General features: G+C 43.4%; 1 protein-coding gene across 4 annotated transcripts in view; it reads right to left on the bottom strand.

Annotated features, from left to right (window-relative positions):
* cadps2 (Ca++-dependent secretion activator 2) overlaps positions 1 to 27,610 on the bottom strand; it is a 335,426-nt gene that overhangs the window by 259,790 nt on the left and 48,026 nt on the right. For all 4 annotated transcript variants that reach the window (XM_049574196.1, XM_049574198.1, XM_049574197.1 and 1 more), the window contains exon 2: positions 3,999 to 4,112. In XM_049574196.1, coding sequence (XP_049430153.1) covers positions 3,999 to 4,112 — 114 coding nt within the window. The remainder of the gene's footprint in view (positions 1 to 3,998; positions 4,113 to 27,610) is intronic.

The raw sequence follows: 27,610 nt of genomic DNA, 5'->3' as shown, positions 1-27,610 counted from the left end.
TCTTTGGTTGACTACAGCACTAGTTTTAAAACTGTGTCATCTTTGTCATTTAAAAAGCAGCAAAATGCCGAAAAGTAAAATAAAATCAATGTGTACACTTCCAGGTAGACAACTAGCAATTGTTTTGGATTAAATGTAAAATAGTGATTGTATGTGAAATAGGCCAACTTGTTTATTTCTCAATTTTAGCAGCAACTGGAACATTTCAAGGAGGGATTCAACAGTATGAGATTTTCATGGTACGATAACTGATAACCGCTTCAGTTTGCAGTTGGGGCTGTCTGACGGCAAGGAAAAGCCATGAAAATATTCTACGTATAGCATATCCATAAACTGACACTGATTCTTTGAGGTGGGTCCTTTTTTACGTGGTGGCTAAAAATTAAACAACTGAGGCAGCATCTGCTCACCGTTTCATTTAAAGTTTGTGACAGGGGTTTTTGTACCCAGATGTTATTACCAATTTGATTCGATCTATTGCCCAACAGTAAGGCTTATTTATAAAGCGCTTAAAATCAGGATGAATGAAGTTATCTGCAAAATCAACAAAAAATGGTGGTAATACTGCATATCAGCTTTTGAGCCACCCTTAATCAACGCAGGGGAAATTCCTTCACCGCGACAGCGTTGAGGCCTTTGCACAATGAGTCTGTTTATTTGGTCCAATATTGTTGCACGTCTAAATATGAATACTTCACATTGTGTCAATTATGTTTGCACACTGAGTCCAAAACTTTTGTCCACCATTAAAATTTTGAACAGGTTCGATTTTCTGCGTTTTTCGCATCCGTCGGAGCCTTTAGAGACGTTTGACCAAGAATCAGTGAGGACAATGTGGACAAGACAGAGGAACAGGACGCACAGAATCATTTAATAACTCAGGTTCAACAGGTCTGATATAGTAATATTCAGGTGGATGATGATGAAGAGGAGGAGGACAGCTCCGCCCCTTCATTCAGCTGTGGTGCCAAACGACAGACAGGGAGAGAGTGATGACAGTCAGATAGGTAACTCCAGTGGAGGGAGGCGAAGGAGGAAATGTGTCTCTTCATATTGTCGTGTGTTGTGATTTTTCACAATGAATAGAACAATAAACCGCAGCAGATACGTTTCTTCAGATGGCGGATTAAAAAAAACTGACTCAGTGTGCAAAGGCCTTTAGTAGATGAGTGTGCATGAAAAAGTATTTTCAGTGATAACCGAGAGAAGCTGTTTGGAGATGTGGGTGGTTACAGGGAGCAAAGGTGATGGAAATTAAAAAGCTCTCCTTTGGAGGAGAGAGATTTGTGGCACTGTGCTCCTGAAGACAGAAAAACCACCTCACAATAAAAACAGCTGGTGAGGTCGATTTTTTAATCGGTTTCAGCCTGACTCTGGTGATAAATTTCATTACTCTGTGCCATAAGAGCTCAACAACCACTCTGTCATCAGTGGTGTGGAGGTGGACGGAGGTACGATGGTCCAACAACCAGCGCTGAATGCGGGACAGTTTGAAACCGCAGGAAGGAGAAAAGAACCTCCAAACAACAGCTCTGAAGTCAAAGGAGTATTTCTGCTAGTTTTCTAATCATTTCTAATACCTGGGTCTTATTCTCACAGTTTTGAGAGACCCAGACACCAACAATGAACTTGCTACATGAAGTCGCTCAGTGCATAAATGCCAAAGATGTTTTCAACTTCTGACTGAAGTTTAGTCCGTTTAATGTTAACTGGAAAAAGTTTGTTACTGAAAAGAAAAATTACAAAAAGTTTAATTACAATGTGACGACTATTTTGCAGTTCCAGCTAATTAATAAAAAAATGTATTCAATATTTATTATAGTTCAGATTTCTGTTTATTTCATAAGCTGTGTTTTAATTTTATTTTTCTTCTTTAATTAATACATTTGTTCTAATATACTTTGTCTGTGTGTGTTTCTAATATTTACTGATACTAATTAAATTCTGGTGAAGCTTACTGTTTTAAATTTGCTGTTCTATATTCTGTTAGTAAGTTGGTGTTGTTTTAGAATTTAAAATGTCCCACTGAGAATGTATCTTGGTATGAATTATTTAATAACTTAATTTAAGGGATCCTTTTCGAAAGATAAGTTTGTTTCAAATCGAATTGTGACACAATTGTGAGGTTCCTAAAGATCCCCAGACAGCATTGATGAGAGGGAAACACTTATTTGAAGATATACATGCAGATGGTAATGACACTGCCAATTGTCATCATGGTTTGTATTGCTGTATAGCTGTCCCAACCACTTCTGTAGCATCTAAGCTTAACTGAGAAATATTGAAAATAAACTGATAGTTGGAGGAGGGATGAGAGACCAAAGGACATTTTTTGAAACATTATGTTGCAGTTCTTGCATCTAAAATAACTTGACAATAAAGCCCTATTCGGACGGGATTAGTTTAACGTAGAGACGTGGGGTAAAGTAATAATTACCAGGGATTTTAGTCCCGTCCCAACGCACCATGTCTGTAATCATTACGGGGAATGTCAGTAAAAATTACGGCGACTTTTACCTTCTGTAAAAAGGTCCAGAGAAAATACCTCGGGTAATATTAATCCTATGTTATCAACTAGTTTTCCACGTTTTTTTTTTTTTTTTGGATGATGGAGGCGCTTGAAGAAGCATTCGGTGTCAGCAGTCGTGATAGTGGACATTCTTCTAATGATTGCACAGCCCTACGTGGGTGACCAATCAAAAAGGTCGAGAAGAAAGCACTTTTCGGAGCCACAAGACTCTGGTTGTGTTCGGTAGGCCTGATATAAATCCATATTGCTAATCGTTGTGTACACACAATCCTGATCATGGGCAATATTTCATATTGGGCTACTAGAATTACAGAGATTTCTTGTCCCGTGCAAATCAGACATTTATATTGCAGACATCCTGTGGTAAACTGAAATTAGTCCACATCCCTATGTAAAACTAATCCCGTCCGAATAGTACTTAAGACACATTAGCATGCAGGTTGCAGAAACACAAACTATAATAGCCAGAAAAAAAAATACTTTGCAAGACCGCTAAGCTGTTACGTACAGTTTTCTGGTGATCTGCCAGGTGGTTGCAGATTTGTGATATAACAGTTTAGTTTGGCAAATTCGACACTCGGCTCTTTGGGGGTCATCTTTGCAAACTCTGAAGCCCCTACTAGACTTTATCGACATCTTTCTAGCGTATCTGTAAGCCTGTCAGAGGTGGTCACATTGTCGGAGACGCAACACTGGGCCTATCGTTATGTTCTAATGTCCTTGTCTGAGAATAACTCAGAACTGATGTTGATGCAAAATGAATAATGTTGGATTACTATTTCTTGATTTATGGGTTATTTGGGGATTTTTAGGGTGATGGTAAAGAAAAACAGAGCTTTCGAAAACTGATTTAGACATCGATTATCATGGCAATCAAAGCTTCGAAGTATTCGCATCAGCTCCAGTAATAACTGTGATTACTTTCTTCCTCAGCTGCCAAAGTGAACACTGTGCAGCACCTTTGCCTTTATGAGTAGTGCACATGAAGGTGCAGCTGTGTACCAGTCAGACAGAGATACAAGCACCACAGCAGGGCCAACAAACCAGGCTCCACGTCCAGCTAGCTGTAGCTACTGTGGCCATAGCTTGCTATGCTAACACTGGCTGGTTGCCCTGCCGGAGCAACCACAGTGTCAATTTGTTGCTTTAAGCAAAAAAAAAACAGGGCACACACTGTATGAGCTGGTAAGAGGAAACTGGCTCCCTCAAGATTCAAACATATTACGTTCTTCCTCACAGGCCAGCTCTGCCCGTAGCAAAAATTCACTTCAGGCTCGGAGGGTAAAACTGTTTGCATATTGGACCACAATAATCAGAGCATGACAGTTTTGTCACGGCACATCTGTAACCAAAGGAGAGTCCCAACTCTCCAAACTGTGCCTCCAGTTGTCTCTGAAGGACACCTGGATCACTGTCAGAATTAAAAAGCAAAAAAGAGGAGAGCAGAGTAAAAGTATAGTCGTCTTGCCTCATAGTAGCTCCTCACAGCGTTACAGAAAGCTTCATCCGCCACAATCTGAGTTTCCCCGTTGAGGAAGGCCAGGAAACGCTCCTTCACCGCCTGCAGCTGCTGCTTGTTCACCTGAGAAAGACATGAGAGAAGATGGAGGAGAAAAGTAAAGTGCAGAGAGAAAGAGTTTTGGAGGAGGAATGAGAGGAGAGACGTTGGCAGAGGAGGGTGTAATCAATTAGGAACAGATGGAGAGGAAGAGCAGAAGATGATGGGGAGTCAAGATGGATGAGAAACAGAACAAAAGTACAAGATTAGAGTCATTGTTAAAGTGTGACAGAGTCTGACACCGTCATTACAGAGAAGAGAAGAGTCTCATTATCTAACAAATGTCTTTCATTAGGAAACCAACTTCTCCAAAAACAACACAGGAAGACGAATGTGTCTCGGTGTGGCTGGAAAAAATGTTGAGACATGATTTGAGACTGATGAAAATTCTTTAAAAGGACCATACCAGATATTGAGCTCATTAAGCACAAATTGCCTTCATTGGAATCCATGGCCAACCTTTCAAAGACGTGAGGTCAGTTTTACACTCGTTCTGAACTGAACTGTTTTCATTTCCAGACACTGATATCAATATATCCACATTTTTCCCCCACCTAATTTAAGTGATCATCAAGTCTCTTCTGTGGTGGAATAAACATATTATACATGTATACTCTTATCATGATGGCCCACCAGCAGATGGAGACATGAAATACAATACTTTTCAATGTATGTAATATTCATTGGTTGTGCAAAATAAGAAGCATGTTGGCCGATTCCAATTGTTCATATTAAAGTCCATATTGGCCAATTCTGATGACATGCCAATATTATCCTGCATCCCTATTACTTTATATAGTACATTATACAACACTTTAGATAGTGTTGCATTGTTTTCAGTCTGATTTCATCCATCCTCACTACGTTTCCTACACTCCCAGAAGAAGTGGAGGATGCAGTGGAGAGACGACCACGCCCACATAGGAGACTGGAAGTGTACACCATTTGGTTCCATTGGCGCAGCTTGTAGTGGGATATCTTCTGTTATAGAGTATCTTTGGAAGAACGCAACTGCAAGAGCACAGTGTAGCAGCTGGACGATGTACAGCATGCACACATCCAAGAGTTACCATCTATTCCTCTATTAAAAAGAGGCAAGTGTTCGGGCACATTATAGCTTTATGTAATGATATTTTGTGCCGACTTTGTACCACATCAGGAACGTAGCTAATAATAGCTAATGTTGGTGGAGTGGAGCACCAAACTCACCAGCACTAACAAACGAGACCAGCACAAAAGTCAAAGGATGTAAATGACTGCAGGTTGTAGCCCTACTATCCGTCATCCATCTACCTGCTCACCTACCTCTCCACCTCTACCCACTGGATTCAAGTTTATAGTTTGGTGAAATAAACATTTTCCAACAATAACAACATTTTTCAGAGGAGCATTTCAGCAGAGCAGAACAGTCATGCCAGAGAAGAAAAAATCATTCCCACAAATGTCATCTGTCCTGGTAATTTCTGCGCAGTGAACCACAGCTGACATATTGTGTTGTAGGAGAATTTTAAGTTTTCATGAGCGGCAGAGTCACCAGAAGCTGCGGCTCATAAGCTGCATATGTATGAGGCGTCGAGCGGACAGCGGCGTCAGGGGAAAATTAAACCATTATTCTTCCGCTTGTTGCAACACTGCCAGCAACAAATGCATTCTGGGAGTCAAAGTGCCAATTTCCAGCTACACAAAGTGAGCAGAGACTTATCTCCTGCTGACAGCTTTTTGTGTGGGCTTCCTCGCCTTTTCTGTGTCTAAATGGAGCCGCTGTGGTTTCGCCTTTAACCATAGGAGAGGAGGAGACGGGTGAATTTATGAAAAGCAGCAGGTTGAGACCGCTCGCATTCAAACCTCCATCTAACAGGTTGAAAATGTGAAACAGTTTATTACAGATAAGGAAACTCCTGCTGAAGGCCGGTGTCAGAGTGAAATGTGGTGCAGGTGACAGCAGCAGCAGCTGAGGACGCATTCATGCTAAAAACACACATCCATCTTCACAGATTTGGGGAGAAAGCGTGTCAGGCAGAGTCAGACGTCTTTGTAGATCTGATTTAACAAAATACAGGGTTTTTCCTTTCTCAACATGAGGCAGAGGCGGCACCATCCTGATCATGTGCACACACCTGAATCTGAACCGTGGCTTCAGCCAGCCCAACACTTTTGTATTTGTATCTTATGAGTTCTATCTGTGTGAGGTGATTTAGGTGACACTGTATAAGAGAGAATTTACTGAACATTCTTCCCAAAAGAAATTCCCCCCAAAATCATGAAAAAGCATATTTTCCAAACTTAAACGCAGCAGTATAACCAACAAGAAACCACTGATGTGTGAAGTGATTTTGAGGACACTACACTGGCTAACAGTGAAGTTATTACGTATTTTTGCAGCAGGTTATCTCTGTTCAGTGTTGCACTCACTGCACGGTCGTGTCATGGCCGCCTGCACGCATTGTTATTTGTTGATCTCGGCGGTTGGCTGGTTTTGACGAAAATTAGGTCGTAGCTCATTGTTGACTTTACTACAGTTGGAAAGAGGCATCATTTGTGTTTAAAAAATGTTTTACTTAGGGGCGTCGGTAGCGCAGTGGATAGTCGATGCCTCGCCGCAGCGGTCACAGATTCGACTCCGGCTTGCAACCATTTGCTGCATGTCACCATGTCATTTATAATGCTAAGACCAAATGACTCTTTTCGTCCTCTCTGGTACTTTTGGCGGCGCCTTTCCCAGGTGCACTGTGCTGATTACGATACAGTGCTACCACACTGATGTAACGTTGCAATTGCACTTACAAATGACAGAAAGTCCAGCACTTGTTAGCGAAGTGTATTTCCATGAGGCAACCTCTAACTCATCTGGTAGAGTGTGCGCCCCATGTATGCGGAGTTCTTTGCAGCGGCCTGGGTTGAATTCCAACCTGCGGCCCTTTGCTATGAGCCACTCCGTGTCTTTCTTCTCCACATCTTTTCATCAAACGAAAATGGTTTGATAGGAAATATGATGCAAAAAAAACACACAAGTACACACACAAAAAACCCACAATTGCTACAAGAGGAAGCCCTTCCCAGGAACAGCTGAATACATCCATTGTGGAGGGATTCAAGACATTACAACACAACAAAATACATGATTGAGTATAAAAGAAGAGAATCATGGACAAAAGGTCAGAAAATTAAACATACAGTTTAGAATAGTCACAGCAAATATATCATGATAACAATGTGCAACTCTGTTGGTATCAAAAAGGATGAACTTTAAGTAGTTTAGGGACTCAGTGCTCTTGGTGGACGAAATAATGTCATCTCTTCTCAGACTTAATTCTTGGTATTGAAGACGTATTAGAGGGTGAATCTCAGGTTGTGATTTTCTCTTCCCAAAATCTGATTTGTAGTTTTAAATTAGTCTCATCCACCTTTTCAGAGCTGACAAACACCTCCATTATGTGCTTTCTTCCCCTGAATGGAAATACTTTGCAACTACAGAATCATTCCTGTTCTGAGGCCGTTTTGGCTGAATTTCACAGCCGCTCTCTCCTTTCACCATCCTTCTTTCAGTTGACGGCTACAGTAATGGCTTCCCTCATACAAATGTATCCTGCCCATGAAATGAGGGGCGACAACCTGAAAAGGAGCTGGATATGCACTGTGAAAAGCCGCCTGTCAGGTTTCAGTTGAATTTCTGTTCGTGCCTCCCCATCTCCTCTTCTGTGTCCAGGAAATGGATTTATCCCAGGGGGGTTGATAAGTGAACGCGGCGCACTTGTGCTCCGTCAGCGGTGGAAAACATCCAGGTGGAGGTGTAATTTCCCCCTCAGGGACGTCGCTCTGCATGCTGGGCTCAAATTGCCAGTCTTCGAAAACCTTCCCGCTGAGGAGAACCACTCTGAGGTCAGCGGGTCGACATCTCTAAATGTTGAGGGAGCGCTGGCTCTCAGAGCGGCTCTCAGCGAGCAGAGAGGATTAGCTGCTGTCGGCTTTTCATTTCTCTGCAACACTAAGAGCTCTTCAACAAAATACTTTTCTTCTTTACCAGTGTGAGTGTGACTCACGACTCACATTTTCATCCCATCAGCCGAGCTGTGTCTTTGGTTAATGAATAAACAGAAGGACAAAGAGAAAAATAGTTAAACCGACAACTTTTGTTTGAATTTTCCCTTTTTGCTGAACTGATGCCTGAAATATGGCAGCGACTGTTGAACATTCACTCTGCAAACACTGCAAACCTCTCAACTGCATCAGAGTTCAATGTTTTACAGCCATACAGGAACTTTTGCACACACAGTATAAAAGTGTCAGGACCCAACAACACATTAAGAAGATACTTAACTAAAATGTCAACTTAAGCCCCGTCTCCACCAAACCCTTTCAGTCCAGCCCCTTTGGAACCAGCAGTAAGCCTTCAGACATGGTACCTAGATCTAATGACATGACATGACAATGACATTATTTTGTCCACCAAGAGCACTGAGTCCCTAAACTACTTAAAGTTCGAATTGAATTGAGTGCTGGACGGAGCAGTGAGTGACAACAACCCTGCCCACATTTAAGAGGACTGTCTGAAAACACCGAGGGTCTAGGTACCATGTCTGAAGGGTTACTGCTGGTTCCAAAGGGGCTGGACTGAAAGGGTTTGGTGGAGACGGGGCTTAAGTTGACATTTTAGTGAAGTATCTTCTTAATGTGTTGTTGGGTCCTGACACTTTTATACTGTGTGTGCAAAAGTTCCTGTATGGCTGTAAAACATTGAACTCTGATGCAGTTGAGAGGTTTGCAATGTTTGCAGAGTGAATGTTCAACAGTCGCTGCCATATTTCAGGCATCAGTTCAGCAAAAAGGGAAAATTCAAACAAAAGTTGTCGGTTTAACTATTTTTCTCTTTGTCCTTCTGTTTATTCATTAACCAAAGACACAGCTCGGCTGATGGGATGAAAATGTGAGTCGTGAGTCACACTCACACTGGTAAAGAAGAAAAGTATTTTGTTGAAGAGCTCTTAGTGTTGCAGAGACTGTGCAGTGAGTGCAACACTGAACAGAGATAACCTGCTGCAAAAATACTGAATAACTTCACTGTTAGCCAGTGTAGTGTCCTCAAAATCACTTCACACATCAGTGGTTTCTTGTTGGTTATACTGCTGCGTTTAAGTTTGGAAAATATGCTTTTTCATGATTTTGGGGGGAATTTCTTTTGGGAAGAATGTTCAGTAAATTCTCTCTTATACAGTGTCACCTAAATCACCTCACACAGATAGAACTCATAAGATACAAATACAAAAGTGTTGGGCTGGCTGAAGCCACGGTTCAGATTCAGGTGTGTGCACATGATCAGGATGGTGCCGCCTCCGCCTCATGTTGAGAAAGGAAAAACCGGGCACCTTCGCACCTTCTCTCTCTCTCTCCTTCTCTCTCTCTCTCTCTCTCTCTCTCTCTCTCCTTCTCTCTCTCTCCTTCTCTCTCTCTCTCTCTCTCTCTCTCTCTCTCTCTCTCCTTCTCTCTCTCTCTCTCCTTCTCTCTCTCTCTCTGTTCAGACAGTCCTCTTAAATGTGGGCGGGGTTGTTGTCACTCACTGCTCCGTCCAGCACTCAATTCAATTCAATTTTATTTATAAAGCCCAATATCACAAATCACAATTTGCCTCACAGGGCTTTACAGCATACGACATCCCTCTGTCCTTATGACCCTCACAGCTGATCAGGAAAAACTCCCCAAAAAACCCTTTAACGGGAAAAAAACGGTAGAAACCTCAGGAAGAGCAACTGAGGAGGGATCCCTCTTCCAGGACGGACAGACGTGCAATAGATGTCGTACAGAACAGATCAGCATGATAAATTAACAGTAATCCATATGACACAATGAGACAGAGAGAGAGAGAGAGAGAGAGAGAGAGAGAGAGAGAGAGAGAGAGAGAGAGAGAGAGAGAGATGCAGGTAATGACAGTAGCTTACAACAACATTAATGAAAGTAATAATATCATAGTTATAGTTCTGGCTACTGTGGTACAATATGTTGAAAGTATGTATTAATATCTGGCAGTATACATGTGTGACAATAGTCATATGTGTATAATAACAGTAGAAGTATGACTAATGACTAATGATGGCAGCAGCAGCAGGAGGCATCTGGCAGGACCACACGTCACGCTGTCCAGGCACCGCTGTGATATGAGTTAATCTGAGAGACAGTGGAGCACAAAGGCTCCGGAGAAGAAGCCGAGTTAGTGACATGCAGAATGGCCGAGTTAGCTAGATGCAGTAATAGAATACGAGAGAGAGAGAGAGAGAGAGAGAGAGAGAGAGAGAGAGAGAGAGAGAAGGAGAGAAGGTGCCCGGTGTATTATAGGGGGGTCCTCCGGCAGACTAGGCCTAAGTCAGCCTAACTAGGGGCTGGTACAGGGCAAGCCTGAGCCAGCCCTAACTATAAGCTTTATCAAAGAGGAAAGTCTTAAGTCTAGTCTTAAATGTGGAGACGGTGTCTGCCTCCCGGACCGTAACAGGAAGATGATTCCACAGGAGAGGAGCCTGATAGCTAAAGGCTCTGGCTCCTGATCTACTTTTGGAGACTTTAGGGACCACGAGTAACCCTGCGTTCTCAGAGCGCAGTGTTCTGGTGGGATAATATGGCACTATGAGCTCTCTAAGATATGACGGAGCTTGACCATTTAGAGCTTTATAAGTTAACAGTAGGATTTTAAATTCAATTCTGGATTTTACAGGGAGCCAGTGCAGAGAAGAAAAAATGCAGTCCGTGAGGTTTGTTTTAAATGAGAATTAAAAGACAAATCTTGATCAAATATTACTCCGAGGTTTCTTACGGTAGTGCTAGAGGCCAGAGCAATGCCCTCGCTGTATTTCCTCATCAGCGGTGACACAGATGGAAGTCTGCACCTGGTTTATCGTCCACAGAACGAGGCTGCACGCTCACATTTTCACAACAAAATAGAACAGGCTGCAGTGAGAGTCTCTCTCCATGGGATATTTAAAAATAGCAGCTTTGTGCATTTAGTCCTTCTCAGGCAAGCTCAGGGGTTTAGTGTTGCTGTAGCCCACAGGAAGTGAGGATTAGAATATATGACCTTCACATAATCCGCTCCAAATGAGTCTATATTTTTAAAGTCATTACTAAAAGTGTGTGTCATATAAAAACTAAAGTGATGGTCAAAGTTGTCACAGTGAAATTTAAGGTGTGCTGATGGATTCACGTCATCAACTCATGCATTGAGTAACATTACAAGTTAACGTTCCACCTTAAAAGTTGCCGGCAGTCGGCCCAGTGAATGAAGTTATTTTTTCTCAGACTCCAGCTGCTGTGAGAGGCAGCAACACATCCTTTCATTTTATAGTCACAGTTTACTAATAAAACTCTCCACAGTATGAACAGTGGTTACATGAGCCTCAAATCCAGACACAACTCAGCCCTGAGCAGAGTGAGCGTCCTCTACTGACCAATCAGACTGCAGTGTTCACAGCTCCACCTTTTAGTACCGTACTGCTCGGTGGAAACAGGGTTTTATATTTTGTTTGTCCTTTTGGCTTGTCTTGTCTTGAAATTTTAATTTTGGAACTACAGTTTCCAGAGGTAAAATGTTAAAGAATGGAGAGTCATAACGTCAGTGTCAACGCTTGAATTACTTTCACACTAAAGATGAAAAAAAAAAAAAACACTTTAAAAAGTGGCTTATGTGCAATGGACCACGCTGAATCTAAAAATGTATATCACATCTGCGTGTTTAGATTTGACAGAGTTATGACTCAGAGAGATATTAGATTTGGAAAAACTTGAAAAGATGTGACTGCAGTGTCACTGCCGTGTGAACAACACACTCCATCAGGAACAGGCTTGATAACAGTGGGTTTAGTCATTTAAAAGATTGAAACTTCAGCCAAAAATTTAACAGCGCTGAGTGATATCAGTATCAGTTATGCAAAACAAGTAAACAGGGTATTTAGTCAGTGATGCCTCTTCACTTGATATGATCTGAGCAGACGAGACAGAGGATCAAAGAAAACTGTCAAACTGTCAATCATCAGGAAACAATCCAAACTAAATCAAACAGCAGTGTGTCAAACTGACAAAACTGATCTAATGTGAAGAGAGATAAAGCATAAAAAGTCTGCAGTCCTGTTATCAGTAAATTTCAGCGAATGTTAGACTATGAAGAAACTACACCTCAGTTGCATGACTTCAACGTTACCACCACAACAACGCTGTTGAGTCATGTTCAGCATAGTCTCTATAAACAGACTCTACATTCAGTGAATAAAGATAGGGATAAAGCTCCATAGAGATGCGTCGTCACATACAGTCTGTGGTTACAGCCTTCAATTCAGACTCGAGCAGTGTTGAAGTGTTTGGGATATGTCACAAAGTCTGACTTTTCTACCCCAGAAACTTTTCCAGGTATCAGTGTCTAAATTTAGCTTCTCTGCTGTAGCCGTTGGCCCCCACAAGTCCACTATCCCCTAGGCGCTATCCCCGCTGGACACTCAGCAATGACTTGATAAAAACAACTGGTTTTTGGTTTGTTGGTGTCAAACCGTGATCTGCAGCTTGGCAGGATTCTCAACCCCTCCACCTCCAGATGACAAAGTCAGCTCATATGCTGAGCCACTTTGGAAACGTTGATTTGATACTTATGAAACATACGAATGTGATGTATCTGTGGTTTGCAGAAACGTACAATGCCAACACTTTCCTCCTGGCAATTGGGCTGCAGAGGGAACCTACATTTTTGGAGCTTAGTTCTCCAGTTTCGTAAACACTGTCTACTGTACAGTATGTGTGTTCTCAGTAAGCGTAACTATTTAACTGAAGAGAAACATTTAGTCACGTTGCAGTTGCAGCTTTTACTGTGACTCAGGAACCTATTCAGACACAACATGACACACGACATGTGAAAGTGTCAGAGCGTTTACATATCAAGGCGCGAGTCTGAAAAAGGCTGAAAGTAGAATCTTCACAACTTAATTTGCACCTTTGTTAACGCCGTGCACAACACCTGCCGAACCTGCTGTAACAGCTCCGAGCGCTGAGGTTCCCTGTGACGAGGAGATGTTTCCGGGTTACAGCAGAGACTCGGCTGATGTGATGAGACCAGAGGTTTAACAGCTTTTACATTTCCAGTTGTGACGGTCAGGCATCTGACCTTCTGCTCCTGTCTGAGGGAGATCAACGAGAGGAGGTGCCGATGTTAGTGTGTGCGTGTGTGCTTATGTGGTGCACATTAAGGTTTGTTTATGCTTAAGGGTTTAATTTGAGCTGCTTCCTCTCGTCGGGGGAGATGATAGGTTATCAAGGACAGTTAACAGCTTATTTGGGCAGCAGCACCGACCTCCCGATGGCAGATCAATAAACACAAAGAATGCTCTGTGTGTGTGTGTGTGTGTGTGTGTGTGTGTGTGTGTGTGTGAGTGAGTGTGCGTGCGTGCGTGCGCGTGGCATGACTCCACAGAAAAACTACCACTTCTCTTCGTTACCGGCAGCACTCTCAGCTGTCAGGATGCTGCTCTGGTGAGAAAAACACGAACCAAGTGAGAGCGAGACATATCTGTCAGACGTCTCAGATTAATAGACGGGGGGCAAAGTGTGTGTGTGTGTGTGTGTGTGTGTGTGTGTGTGTGTGTGTGTGTGTGTGTGTGACCAGGAAAAAACACACACACAGTAAGGGTAATCTTCTCAGTGCCTCGATACACAGAGGTAATTATATAAAACTGCATCTCAATGGCTGCCGCTTTTCCGTGGACACACCTGCCTGGATCTTCTCCTAGCTTCGTAACCAACCAGCCCGCCCATGAGCAAGGCAGCCAAACACAACCAGGGGAAAAGAAGACAGATGGGAGTACATCTAGTATCATACAACTTTCTGGTCTTATTTTCACAGCTGTGTCAATCACTTCTAGGTTTGGGTACCGAAACCCAGTGACCAACACCTACTAAGGCCGGGCGATATTTACTCAGGAACAAATCAGCTGTGTGAACAATTTTTTTGATTTTGGATAAAATATGGTTCAACAGACAGAACACATGCCATATGTAAACAATGACGTTATGAGAGAAAAAACACAACGTAACCATCTGGCTGGTCATCTCAAATCTCAATCAACAGTTCTTAACAGCAACATTAGCTGCTCTGTCTCAACAATGTTTGAAACAGAGCGTGCTGTTCTGTCGAGAGATGCAGCAACAGTGCGTGAGAAAATTAATGTGTAATTTATAACGCTATGAGAAGAGAAAAACTCTGCTAGCGGCTAGGCTAATTTATGCAATGTAAAGGTGCTTAAGCTAATGAGTGACTAGCAAAAACAACTGACATGCCTACAAACTGTGACACTTATTCCCGACCTGAATTACTTTTGTTAAATGATCTTGTTGTTAATCCGTGTTTTATGGCTGTTAGGGAAGTTTGCCTTCAGGGCTTTAAACCAGATGGTCAGACAGTATAAAGTAAACCCTACTGCACTTATAACTATCAACATTATTAACGTGTTGTTTTGATCTTTTATGGCCAAAAGCAAAAAAGAAAGAGGTGACAACTTATCGTCTCACATCGATCACAGGCCCCTGTATCGCACCAAATCGAAATCTTATCGTGGCGCAGACTTTGTGATACCAGTCAATATTAAACTGATATGTCGTATTGTGACGAAACCAGTGATTTACACCCCCGGAGAAGGGAACATGGTGATGTCACTAAAATGAAGAGACACAATCAAACAGGTTGTAAACAAACCAAAGACTTTGTAAAGTTTATAGTTTCTACTTATATTCACAGAAAGACAAAGACAAACTGTCACAAGGGCACAGTGCAGCACCAGGACGATGTACAGCATTCAGTACAATCAGGGCTAAAAATACCACATGCATATCAAAAGTGGTCCACATACTGTACGTAATTCTCATGTCTAAATGCACTAGTCCATGTAACCTGGGACAGAACATATGTTTTTTAGTGCTGCCAACTCTTGAGCATTGACAGATTTCACACGCTGTCACACTGCACGTCTATTTTCTCACACAATTAAAAACAAATGTGTATCTGATAACGTAGCAGCTCAGAGAGAGGACACTGAAGCTTTGCTTAGACTCACGCTGACAGCACCTGGACAGACAGACAGACAGAGCAGCACAGCACAGCAGCACCGTCAAGACAGCTGCTGCTTGGATTTTGATGCACGTCTATTCCTGCAGTTACGGTACAGGTGCATGGAGTAGCCAGAAAGGACAGAGAAAGACTGGCATTACAGAACTGAGTTGGTGCACATGGTACATCAAATAAGTTTTGTTGAATTATTGAAGAAATTAGTAAAAGTAAAGATTTAATGCAGGTAAAAAAAAAAAAGAAAATGTTGCTGGTGCTTGTAACTTTAAAAGTTCCCTGCAGCAGAGCAAGTCTCACGGGAAGCCTCTGGGCACACTTTGGCTTTAATAACTTAATAACGAGGCTTGCAAGGTTAGCAAAGTGAAGCACAGAATACCAGCACCAACAAATGAGCCAACTAACGGAGACGCACTGCAACACACACCTCAGGTGAAGAAGATTATTCAGTCCATGCTCCATGGTTCATTTAAACAGACCTTCATCTGTACACGACTGTAGATAACGATGAGATTCTCTGGTGCTCGTGTTGCAGCAGAAACCGTTCTCCACTGCAGCAGATGTGGTGCTAACACTGAGCAGCATCCTGACTCCAGGACACACACCAACTGTTTGTGGTGAAGTTTACCTTCACGTTATTGTTCTCATACTGACTGAGATATGTTTACATATTGCATTTCTTATTTTTTAATAAAAGGTGGTGTACTCCCAGTTGACTTGGGCTGACTTCCACTTTCTCTGGTCCAGTCCGGTGTACGAGAGTGTAAACCTGCTGAGCCAACATTTGTCATTATGACACGTTCTGGAAAAGTAGCCTACAGCAGCAACCTGTGCCGACGGTCCATGGCGCTAAATCCAACTCATGTTGAATTAGTAACAAGCAATATGACAACTTGAATAACATAACATTTTGTTTATAAATGGACTTACTGAGCCACTAGTGTTCAACAGGCCTGTGAAATTTACTGCCGAGCTGAGCACGGCAACATGAAGATTAGATTTCAGTAGAGGTGGGAGGCGGCAGATGGGCGCATGCCATGTTTGTTTACTTGAAAGTTCATGTGTTTTTTGGGGTGAGCAGATGAGACATGGCAGGATTAGACCCCGATCACAGAGAAAGCAATTTACAGGTTGCTAAATGCTAGGCCCAATGTTTTTTTTAATTCAATGCCACTAGCAAAACAAAAAATGCTTGCTAAATTTTAAACTTATTTCCCAGTAATCAGTGTGTAGCTGCTGCCATGTTGAGGCAGAGGGTGCTGTCTGTAGCTCTGGTTGAGGGTGAGAGGCTGTCAGCAGATAAACAGAGATCTGTGTGGGTACATGAGACCCTAAAAAAGAGGCTGGATCATGGGGAGTACCACCAGTTGGTCCAGGAGCTTCTCCTCCATCATGGACGTTCACAGGCAGATTTTAGGATGACTCAGGGGCAGTTTGACAACCTGCTGTCTATCATCAGGCCGTATAGCTCTGGGTATCCAGCAACCACTACCACCAGTTTCTCCTCCACTGTTTACCACCTGTAAATTTGTTGTCGTGACCACCACAGAAGCCCCGCCTCTCAAATCATCCCATTGGAAAATGGGGAAAAAGTTAAGATGATGTCGGGCAAGTTTCCGCTCTGAGTTGAAGTTTTTTCGACTCGAGGAGTTCATAGCACTCAAGCAAAACGCCAGGCGCCTAGAGCACAGAAATGTGAGGTGCATAGCAACACAAAATTCATGACCTTTTTTATTTTACTTCAAATACATCATTTGTAATTTCCTGTCAATATCACAATAAAAAAAGTGATTTCTTTCTTTTTAAAAAGTAACATCACAAACGTAGAAAGATATCATAGGCTACTCACCCTTCTCTTATCTGGAGCGCACAGCTGATACTTAAGTGGTTCTTTAACGTGTCGTAACAGAAGTGAATATTTAACAGATTCAGTGTGGACAGATAGCTCTGATGTTCTGTGATGCCACACAATAACCAGACACACCAGGCGTGTTTGAGATGGGCCAGGCCTTCACAGATTTGATCACCAGCAATCTCCACACAACTCCACGCCGGTTAATTTTGTGTCTCTGACGTCATAACAAACTGGACAGCAAGAATCTCCCAAGATCAAGGCAGCTGCAGTTGCTCTCTACCAACTGCAAGACCTGGAGCATGATTGTTGACTCAGCAAGATAAGGTTTTAGATAAACTTTTCATTGAGCTGAATTTCAGAGGTTTAAATTTTATTTGTTTGATTTGAAGGTTTATTCTGTGACTGATGGTCACGTTTAGTCGTTGGAGACTAAATACATTCATCATGAACTATACAGAGTCTACTGATAACATGGGCTGTTTTAATTATTGAAGCATCACAGAGACTGGTCAGTGGGATGTGAGGATTCTTAAAATAACATCTGTAAATGTGAAGCTCTGACTGTATCTGTTTTTGTTTTCCTCTGAAAGAGTTTGGTATACCAGTCCAGTCCAGTGTTTGGCTTAATGTCAAACCGGTTTGAACATTTTCACACCGGCCCAGCGGTAACTCCAGCCTTTTTCTTTTGGTTTAGACTTTAAGACCAGCTAGTTATGTTTCAAATCATGACACCAAGAATCGTAGTCAAAAGATTTTGGCTCCAACAGTTTATTATTGAAACTATAAGTGAGTTCACCTGAAATGTCTAATGTTCCCTAAACTACGGGACCTTTGTTGTTGCATCTGACTCTGGTGCTGCACTTCATTAAAACATCATCATCTGTTCACGAGAATCATTTTCTGACCACAGCGCTGTCAGCAAGAGCCCTTTATAATTAGGCATTACTGCGAGGCAGTTATTATTTTTCTTTTTTTCTCCACACTGGCCACCAACACACTGCGCCCTACAACCTCCAGGCGACACACACACACACACACACACACACACACACACACACACAGCCCACTGAGCCGTCACACCGTTTCCACAAATTGACTGATTGTTTTTTTCCTCTCAGAGACGTTTGCTTCGGACTGAAATAGTTTGTGCACAGCAGAAGTGACAGGAGGAGAAATGTATGTCCCTTGTAGTCACTTAGGGTGTGTGTGTTCATGAACAGCACACACACAGTGAAGCTCCTCCGTCGGCCATCGTCCTGCCGGGAGGTACAGGACCCCATTTCTGTCAGGTAAAGAAACTTAGATTTTCAACATGATGTTTCCAGGAACAGAATTATTAAGTTGTACGTCTGACAGCTGCAGGTATGTAATGTCCTTACCTCACACTGTAAACAGTTTTATCTGCCTCAGAGGTCTCAGGATGTTTCTAACACCCAGAGCAGGGTCGTCTACTTAATGGGACTGCAATTAATTACTATTTTTATTATCAAAAAACAAAAACGTTTTGTCTATAAAAGTCTGAAAATCACAAAAACAGACCCAAAAATATTCAGTGTACCATCACGTATGACCAAGAAAAAGCATAAAATCCTCACAGCTAAGAGGCTGAATTCAGGAATTTTTAGCATTTTTGCTTAGAAAATAACTAAAGAATAAATTGCTCCAATTTTAATTTGATGAACTGAACAACACCCATCACAAAGGAGAAAACAAAACAAAGCTGGCAACCCCAAATTTCTGTACATACATGTTTACAGCCACTGTCTGTAATTATCTGTCAAAAATGCACAAACACACACACACACAGTCCTCTCCTGATTGTGCTGCATGACAACTCCCCCAATTGTCATGGCAACGATCTTTGCAGCACATGCAAAGTGTCTGCATCACTGACATCTCACTCATACACACACACACACACACACACACACACACACAGAACATAAAGTAAAACATAAAGTGTGGTTCAACACCTGGAGTGTTATTTTTATATCTTAGATTTCCGTATCTGTGCTGCCGCCTCCTTTATTCACTGTGGATAGTTTGGAGCAAAGGTCACAGGGTAAAGGTTCATCCTCTGGGGAGCAGCAGCTGCGATCAGCACATTTACTGACAACCCGGTCGAGAGGAAAGGTCAGAGGGCCTCTGAGATCATTATGGATCATCCTCTGGGGAGCAGAAACATCTACAGAAAGTTCAATCACAGTCTCACAATTGCAAACCATGAAGGAGCGCAGATAATTTGAATAAAAATAAATTATGCTACAAATGCTAACGTATTTGTGTTCAGAAATACAATAAAGACAAAACATAGGACTGCAAATTAGTGCGAGGCTGGTGAGTGACATGTCCTGGAAGTATCTGAGTGGCAGCCATGATAAGAGCTGGTCGAATTCTCTAAATGCTGAGGAAAGGTGCTTTAGTGCTTCCTTTCTTATCTCCTTTAGCAGAAGTTACTCTGCACCATCCTGTATGAAAGGACAGGAGATAATTCTGTTTCTTGCAGCAGCAGCAGCAGCAGCATTTAAAGCGATGCACCGCTCAGCTGTTTACAAACACTATGCCTTTCACACATAAATGTGACAATTATTTTCATATAATCATTCTAACTGGGAAGTATGTGGATAAATATGAGCGGACAGGGGGATCCTGAGGCGTTCCCAGGCCTGATAAGACACATAATCCCTCCAGCGTGTTCTGGGTCTGCCCGGGGCCTTCTACCAGTGGGACATGCCTAGAACACCTGTAACAGGAGGCGCCCAGGAGGATGACTGTATGAATACAGTCCATCTGATGCTGGTTTTGTTTCATCACTGTAGCCAGTATCTCACTATCACTATCCTCATTCAGATTTTAAGAAGCTACAAATTATATTCAGCCACAAAATAAGTCTGAAAAGCTGCAAATCAGAACGGAAGTACAGAGAGTTGTTGACTAGAGATGATACGCTGTCTCATGGTGGTCACTTCCTGTCAACATTACAGATCAGAAGCACAGAGAGTCGTTGACTAGAGATGATACGCCGTCTCATGGCGGTCACTTCCTGTCAACGTTACAGATCAGAAGCACAGAGAGTCGTTGACTAGAGATGATACGCCGTCTCGTGGTGGTCACTTCCTGTCAACGTTACAGATCAGAAGCACAGAGAGTCGTTGACTAGAGATGATGCGCCGTCTCATGGCGGTCACTTCCTGTCAACGTTACAGATCAGAAGCACAGAGAGTCGTTGACTAGAGATGATACGCTGTCTCATGGTGGTCACTTCCTGTCAACGTTACAGATCAGAAGCACAGAGAGTTGTTGACCAGAGATGATACGCCATCTCGTGGCGGTCACTTCCTGTCAACGTTACAGATCAGAAGCACAGAGAGTCGTTGACCAGAGATGATACGCCGTCTCGTGGTGGTCACTTCCTGTCAACGTTACAGATCAGAAGCACAGAGAGTCGTTGACCAGAGATGATACGCCGTCTCGTGGTGGTCACTTCCTGTCAACGTTACAGATCAGAAGCACAGAGAGTCGTTGACCAGAGATGATACGCCGTCTCGTGGTGGTCACTTCCTGTCAACGTTACAGATCTGAAGCATAGAGAGTCGTTGACTAGAGATGATACGCCGTCTCATGGCGGTCACTTCCTGTCGACGTTACAGATCAGAAGCACAGAGAGTCGTTGACTAGAGATGATACGCCGTCTCATGGTGGTCACTTCCTGTCGACGTTACAGATCAGAAGCACAGAGAGTCGTTGACTAGAGATGATACGCCGTCTCATGGCGGTCACTTCCTGTCGACGTTACAGATCAGAAGCACAGAGAGTCGTTGACTAGAGGTGATACGCCGTCTCATGGCGGTCACTTCCTGTCAGCGTTACAGATCAGAAGCACAGAGAGTTGTTGACTAGAGATGATACGCCGTCTCATGGTGGTGACTTGGTGTGAACTGACAGGTTGTTAGAACGTTGCAGAACAGCACATTGCAAGAAGCTGCACATTTTAACTTGTCTCGTCATGAATCTTTGGTCTGAACTGGGCTTAAACAAAATACGTTAGATCAAATACGTTAAATAAATAACAACAACACAATACAGATGCTCGCTTAGTATCTTTGAAACATTGTAGTTTCACCACAGCAGACTTTCATCAGAACAATCTGCCATCACGTCGTCACAGAGTCTAGTGTAGGCACTCAATTTCTCGCAGCACTGTGATGGTTCTTTCCAAAGTTTGTATGAATTCTCTTTCACATATTTCCCCATGAAGAAAAAGTCATTAGGAAAAAACATAGGACGTAATATTTTTGACTATTCATATGCAATTCAGGTTTATTACAAAATACCTGCGAAACTAAACCAATGCTAAACTAACATAATGAACATGGTAAACATTTTTGCTAAACATCAACACGTTAGCATTACTACTGATGTTAGCATTTAGCTCAAGTGCAGCCTCACAGAGCTGCTAGCATGGCTGCAGACTCTTTGTCCTAAAGGGGAGCCACACAATGCTGCACATTCAACAAACTAACAAAGCTGTTGATTATCATGAAGGAATATATCAACTGCACATACTTAATCTTAAATGTGTTTCTGCCTTTGGATGACAAGAAGCCCAGAGTAAAAACCATAAAATGGAGGGAAAAAAAACACAAATCATAAAACTGACAGCTGCAATTTTCAAATCCTGAGACTCTGAAAAAGCAGCGTAATCTTCCTCACTGCTTCTTGGACTGTAAATCAAGTTGCACAAGACATTTATTTAGATTTCCTTTAAAAGAGAAAAATAAATTACAGTTTGTCAGTGTGCAGAGGAAGCAGGTGAAGTCTTGCAGAACATAAACTGAACTGAACTCCTGCTGTGATGCTACACAATTATTACTACATGTTGTTAAAATCTGAAAATAACACGTCAGGCTGCTGTCAGATATTTTGACCAGAGTTCAGTCTGCTGCAGCTCTCGTGAAGGATCGGTAAACCTGAGAGGTTCATTATCAGACTGACGGAAAACAAACAGCACATCAGAACCATCTCCTCAAACTGTGTTAAAAAACACAAAGTCCAGTTCCCCTGTCAACCTTCATTTAAAACATCAGCAATTCTGGTTTTAGTTGATTCAAGGACACACAAAATAAACTGACCACAGGCAGAGCCAGCCTTAAGCAAAAGTGAACTAACAGGCTGTTGGGGGCCCCGTGGTGAGCACAGGGCCCCCAACAACCCTTAACACGTCACACAAACAAATCCAGCTGGCCGTACGCTCACTATGCAAGTTGCATTGGCCCTACAAATCACGTAAGGCCCCTGCCTCCCTCCTTGTATCAAAGTGGGTGTCAATGTTTCATTCATCCATCCATTTTCCATAACCACATATCCTACTGGGGGTCGCGGGGGCTGGAGCCTGTCCCAGCTGACACTGGGTGAGAGGCAGGGTTCACCCTGGACAGGTCACCAGACTATCACAGGGCTGACACATAGAGACAGACAACCATTCACACTCACATTCACACCTACGGACAATTTAGAGTCACCAATTAACCTGCATGTCTTTGGACTGTGGGAGGAAGCTGGAGCACCTGGAGGAAACCCACGCTGACACGGGGAGAACATGTCAGAGCACCTGGAGGAAACCCACGCTGACACGGGGAGAACATGTCAGAGCACCTGGAGGAAACCCACGCTGACACGGGGAGAACATGTCGGAGCACCTGGAGGAAACCCACGCTGACACAGGGAGAACATGTCAGAGCACCTGGAGGAAACCCACGCTGACACAGGGAGAACATGCAAATTCCCTCACCCTGGTGCTTGAACCAGGAACCCTCTTACTGTGAGGGGACAATGCTGACCACTGCACCACTGTGCTAGGGCTGGGCGGTATACCAGTTTGTACCGAAAACCGGTATTTATTTTCGTTATGATATGAATTTTTCATATACCGCAATACCGGTGAATAGCCCAAACAACGTCCGGAACGTGCGCGGCAGGAAAGTGTTTCAGCGGGGACCCATTTCACCGCTGCACACCACAGGCACGCTTGAGCAGGTGAGAGCATAGAAAAGTTTAGAGGCGAGAATGGCTGCCAGAGAGAGTCCTGAAAGCAAAGCAACTGTACACGATGACCCAGAAGAACTCATACCAAAAAGAGCAGTGTTTCTCCCTATACGCAACCCGATGCACACAAACACACACACACACACAGACAAAGCGCACACAGGTAAGCACACTTGAGCACGGCTCGGACCGCATTTTCCTGACCGAAGACGTCCCGAGTCCGAGACAGTTACGGCCAGGCTCCACCGGGCACATCAGCAGCGCGACATGTCTGCAGCGCGAGTCCCGTAGCAGCTCGCCCCCCCGTTAATCAATTACAGCGGCTCCACCGGCAACAGGAGCAACGCAACAACCCCTGTCTGTCGCGCGACAACTCTCTATTTTACGGGACTCTTCTATTTTTGTTGCGCTACGCTCCCCTACGCGACCCTCCAGCAGATTAAAACTATATGAAATAGTGTGCTAAACAAGCACAGTGTGTTTTTAAATGAATAAACCATTATCAGAGGTGATATGTGATGATTTTTTTCATGCATTTACCCATGTTTATCTGTGACATTGTGTAAATGTCTGTGGCGGACATTTGAAAGCGAGTAGATGACAAACAGTACAGTAAACTTGTAGATTACTCAAATGTATGTAATAACTTAGGTGGAAAATGCTTTAACATTTCATGCAGCCTACATGCAGCCTCTCGGTTCAGCAAACGGTAAACAACCCCGCTGGCTTCTCTACGTGTCGCTTCCGTACGCAGTCAGTGGAGCCCAAATGAATAGAGCGGAGCGTGTGTTGTGTTCAGGCGTTGTCAGGTAAATAACAAATTCCGGCACTTGAATAGGCCATAGCACAACACAGCAGCATGTCGAGTTGGCTGAACCTGAGCAAAATACCGTGAAATACCGTGAAACCAATATGATTTTTTCTTAAAACAGTGATACGAAAATTTTGTCATACCACCCAGGCCTACACTGTGCCGCCATAAGTGCAGCCAGCCAGGGCTGCGATCTGTGACTGACAAAAGTGAGAGTGAAATACAGCAACAACACAAAGTGACTTTGTGTTAGGGATGCACTTGATTAGACCTCTAAATGAATCGCACCAGAAATATTAGTCGCTTAAACCAATTAGTGTTTTATTCATGTACAAGGCCACTTAACTTTCATGCAGCCGCCCGCCACTAGTGGGAGCTACAGAGCCGTCAGACAGCAGTCTCCCTCCCCGCAGTAATGCTCGAGTAGACTGGAGTTTTAAAACAGCACAGTGGGAAATTTGAGAGACGTCCTCTCACAAAACCAGCGCGGTTTGGCAGCACTTTGATCTAGAATATGAAAACAGGGTAGCGTGTCAGCTGTGTCAGAAAAAAATGGCAGATAATCACTCGACTCAACTCAAGCATTTGGATGTTAACCTGCACGGAACGACGGCTGCTGCTGCTAGCGGTGCGAGTAGCCACACTCAAATTGACATCGTTCACCTGGAGACGCTGAGATCCCGCCTGGTCTGAGAAGGTAACGCAGCTCATCTCGACAATGACCTCGCAAGATATGCTTCCACTGAACTCTGTTGAAGGTAGAGGCTTCAGGAAGTCAATGGAATATGTTGAGCCTGAATACACCAAAGTGATAACCTCCACGCTGGAGCACATTCACCATGAAATGACGGAGGAGATCAAATTCAACATGAGGAAGGCAGAATATGTGGCTATTACAACAGACGGCTGGACTTCCATAACAACAGAATCAGATATGACAACGCTTTCCTGTTTTTAGACTAGTTTAGTTGACAGAGAAATTAGTCGCCAGGAACATCCCTACTTTGTGTCATATCTGAACAAAAGCTTAAGCTTCCTAAATTGCACCTCTGAATACAACTATTTTTTTGGACTGAACAATTTCTAAAGATGAAAGTGGAACCATTCCTACCTCTATATACCATAAAGATATGGAAGGTAACTCAATACTGCACGCTGCTCGCAACCATCCCAGACATCTGAGGGATAATATTCCAGCTGGACAGTTTTTGAGGATCAAGCACACCTGCTCAGATCCTCAAAACTTTCACTCCAAAAAACTATCATGGCTACTCGGTTCAAGGAAAGAGGTTACTCCTCCAACTCTTTTCAAAAAACCATACAACATGCCAACATCACCCCTCGTCCTGATCTACTCTCCAATATAAAAACAAAGAATCCAAGCCGGGCTTGTTTCTCCACTGAACATTATCACTGTGATTCACTGATACAGGAGATTATCAAGAGACACTGCACTCCAAGCAGAACCATCCATGAAGGGCTTTTCTAAATCGCCACCCCTTTTCTCCTTCAGGGGAGCACCTACCATTGAAAATACTGTCATGTACAAGACATGACTCCAAACAAGACCACATGGTTGACTTCAACTGGCATGTGCAGATGTGGTAATTGTGCCTTCTGCAGCAACACCACAAATACTAAATCATTCAATCATCCCTACACTGGGAGGAAAATTCCTATTCAGGAATTTATGAACTGTAAACGGACCCATGTCATTTACATGTTATCATGTCCCTGTGGGCTTCTATAGTGGGATGTACCAAACGGCCCCCGAAACAATGAATATCTGAGCACAAAACTACAATCTGTACAGGCAACATGAATTATGCAGCTGCAAAACATTACGCCGAAACAAATCATGGTTCATGCTCCTCATTAAAACTTTGTGGGACTGAGAAAGACGTGATGCCGACTAGAGGAGATGTTCTGAAGAAACCGGCCCAGAGAGAAAAGGTTTGAAAACACACTCAACAACATGGCACCAAATGATGATAATGATAACTTCAGCTTACAATGCTTTTTTATTTGAGAGTATCATTTAAGGACGTGTGTCTTTAACAGTGAATGATGGCCAGGGAAAGTGTTTGTGAAGCCTAGTGTTTTATCTAACGGGGTTATCTGTGATTGGTCTTTGTATCTACAAGCATGGGAAAGGAAAAGTGACTGGGTCCAACCCCCAGCTGTGTGCTTTCTCTGCGCTTGTGTGTGTATCACCAAACTGAACCTGCACAGTACTGCAAATGCAGTCTCAAGAGCATGGAGGAGATACCAGGAGACCAGCTGTCACATGAAGAGAGCTGGACAGGGCCGTAGAAGGGCATCAACCCAGCAGCAGGACAGCTATCTGCTCCTTTGTGTGAGGAGGAACAGGAGGAGCACTGCCAGAGCCCTACAACATGACCTCCAGCAGGCTACTGGTGTGCATGTTTCGGACCACACTGTCAGAAACAGACTCCATGAGGGTGGCATGAGGGCCCCACGTCCTCTAGTGGGACCTGTGCTCACAGCCCAGCACCGTGCAGCTCCATCATTCACCAGAGAACACCAGAACTGGCAGGTCCACCACTGGCGCCCCGTTCTCTTCACAGATGAGAGCAGGTTCACACTGAGCACATGTGACAGGCGTGAAAGACTCTGGAGACACCATTAGGCTTGTGCCGATTTTCCGGTTTAACCGGTTCGGTCCGGTTTAAGAGCTCCACCCGGTTTAATTCACGTCAACCGGATAAACCAGGTGGGGGTGGGGGGGAGCTTTTCACATCAGCGGCGTGTCAAGGGACTATATTCAACTTATCTTGCATTGTAACATGCATTTTGACAACTTAAAGGGAAATTTCGGTTTATTTCAACCTGTCTCCTATCGTCCTAAATTTGTTTCAAGTGACTATTGACATAAAAATAATAGTTAGCATGTTAGCCGTTAGCCTAGATACAGCCGGGGCGCATAGTAGCGTCAGACCTGTTAAAACGTAAGTGAACAGGCAACCTTCAAGTGCAAAGTTAGTCCACTAAACAAGCTTTTTTTCCACAAAGACCTTGAAAATAAGGCTGCAACCGGTCCCATTCCTTGCAACAGAGGCATTCCTCTTCTGTGGGCACTGGGGCACAGCATTCACAGGTACACCACCAATCTCCAGAGCTAAGCAGCCTTGCAGCAGCCATTCCTCCTCTCTCGTCCTCTACCTGTTACGCCTCTCTCTGTCTCTTCCTCCGTTCTTCAATTTCACGAAGCTCTTCGTCAGTGTATTCTGGCTCAAATAAATAAGGGCGGCCATCAAACTCTGCAAAATCAAATTCCTCCTCCACAAAGTCGAAGTCTGGCAAAAAGTCAGCCATTATTCTATAAATCTTTCATAAAATAAATGAATCAACTTTTCAGGCTACTGTCCGGTTCTGCCTTCCAGCTGTTGCTGCTTGTTCTCGCGAGATTTCAGGCACGCTTTGGAAAGCAGAGCTAAATGGTAAACAAACATGGCAGCACACCGGTAAGGTAAGACAACACGTTTACATGTCGTTTTCTATATGTTCTCTGACATTTATCCTAACGATATGAGGCGGTCTTTGTGGAAAAAAAGCTTGTTTAGTGGACTAACTTTGCACTTGAAGGTTGCCCGTTCACTTACGTTTTAACAGGTCTGACGCTACTACGCGCCCCGGCTGTATCTAGGCTAACGGCTAACATGCTAACTATTGTTTTTATGTCACTAGTCACTTGAAACAAATTTAGGACG

Source organism: Epinephelus fuscoguttatus, linkage group LG4 (genome assembly GCF_011397635.1).
Source record: "Epinephelus fuscoguttatus linkage group LG4, E.fuscoguttatus.final_Chr_v1".
In the NCBI taxonomy this organism is placed as follows: domain Eukaryota; kingdom Metazoa; phylum Chordata; class Actinopteri; order Perciformes; family Serranidae; genus Epinephelus; species Epinephelus fuscoguttatus.
The sequence above is the reverse complement of the archived record's forward strand: the minus strand, read 5'-3'. Positions and strand labels throughout refer to the sequence as shown.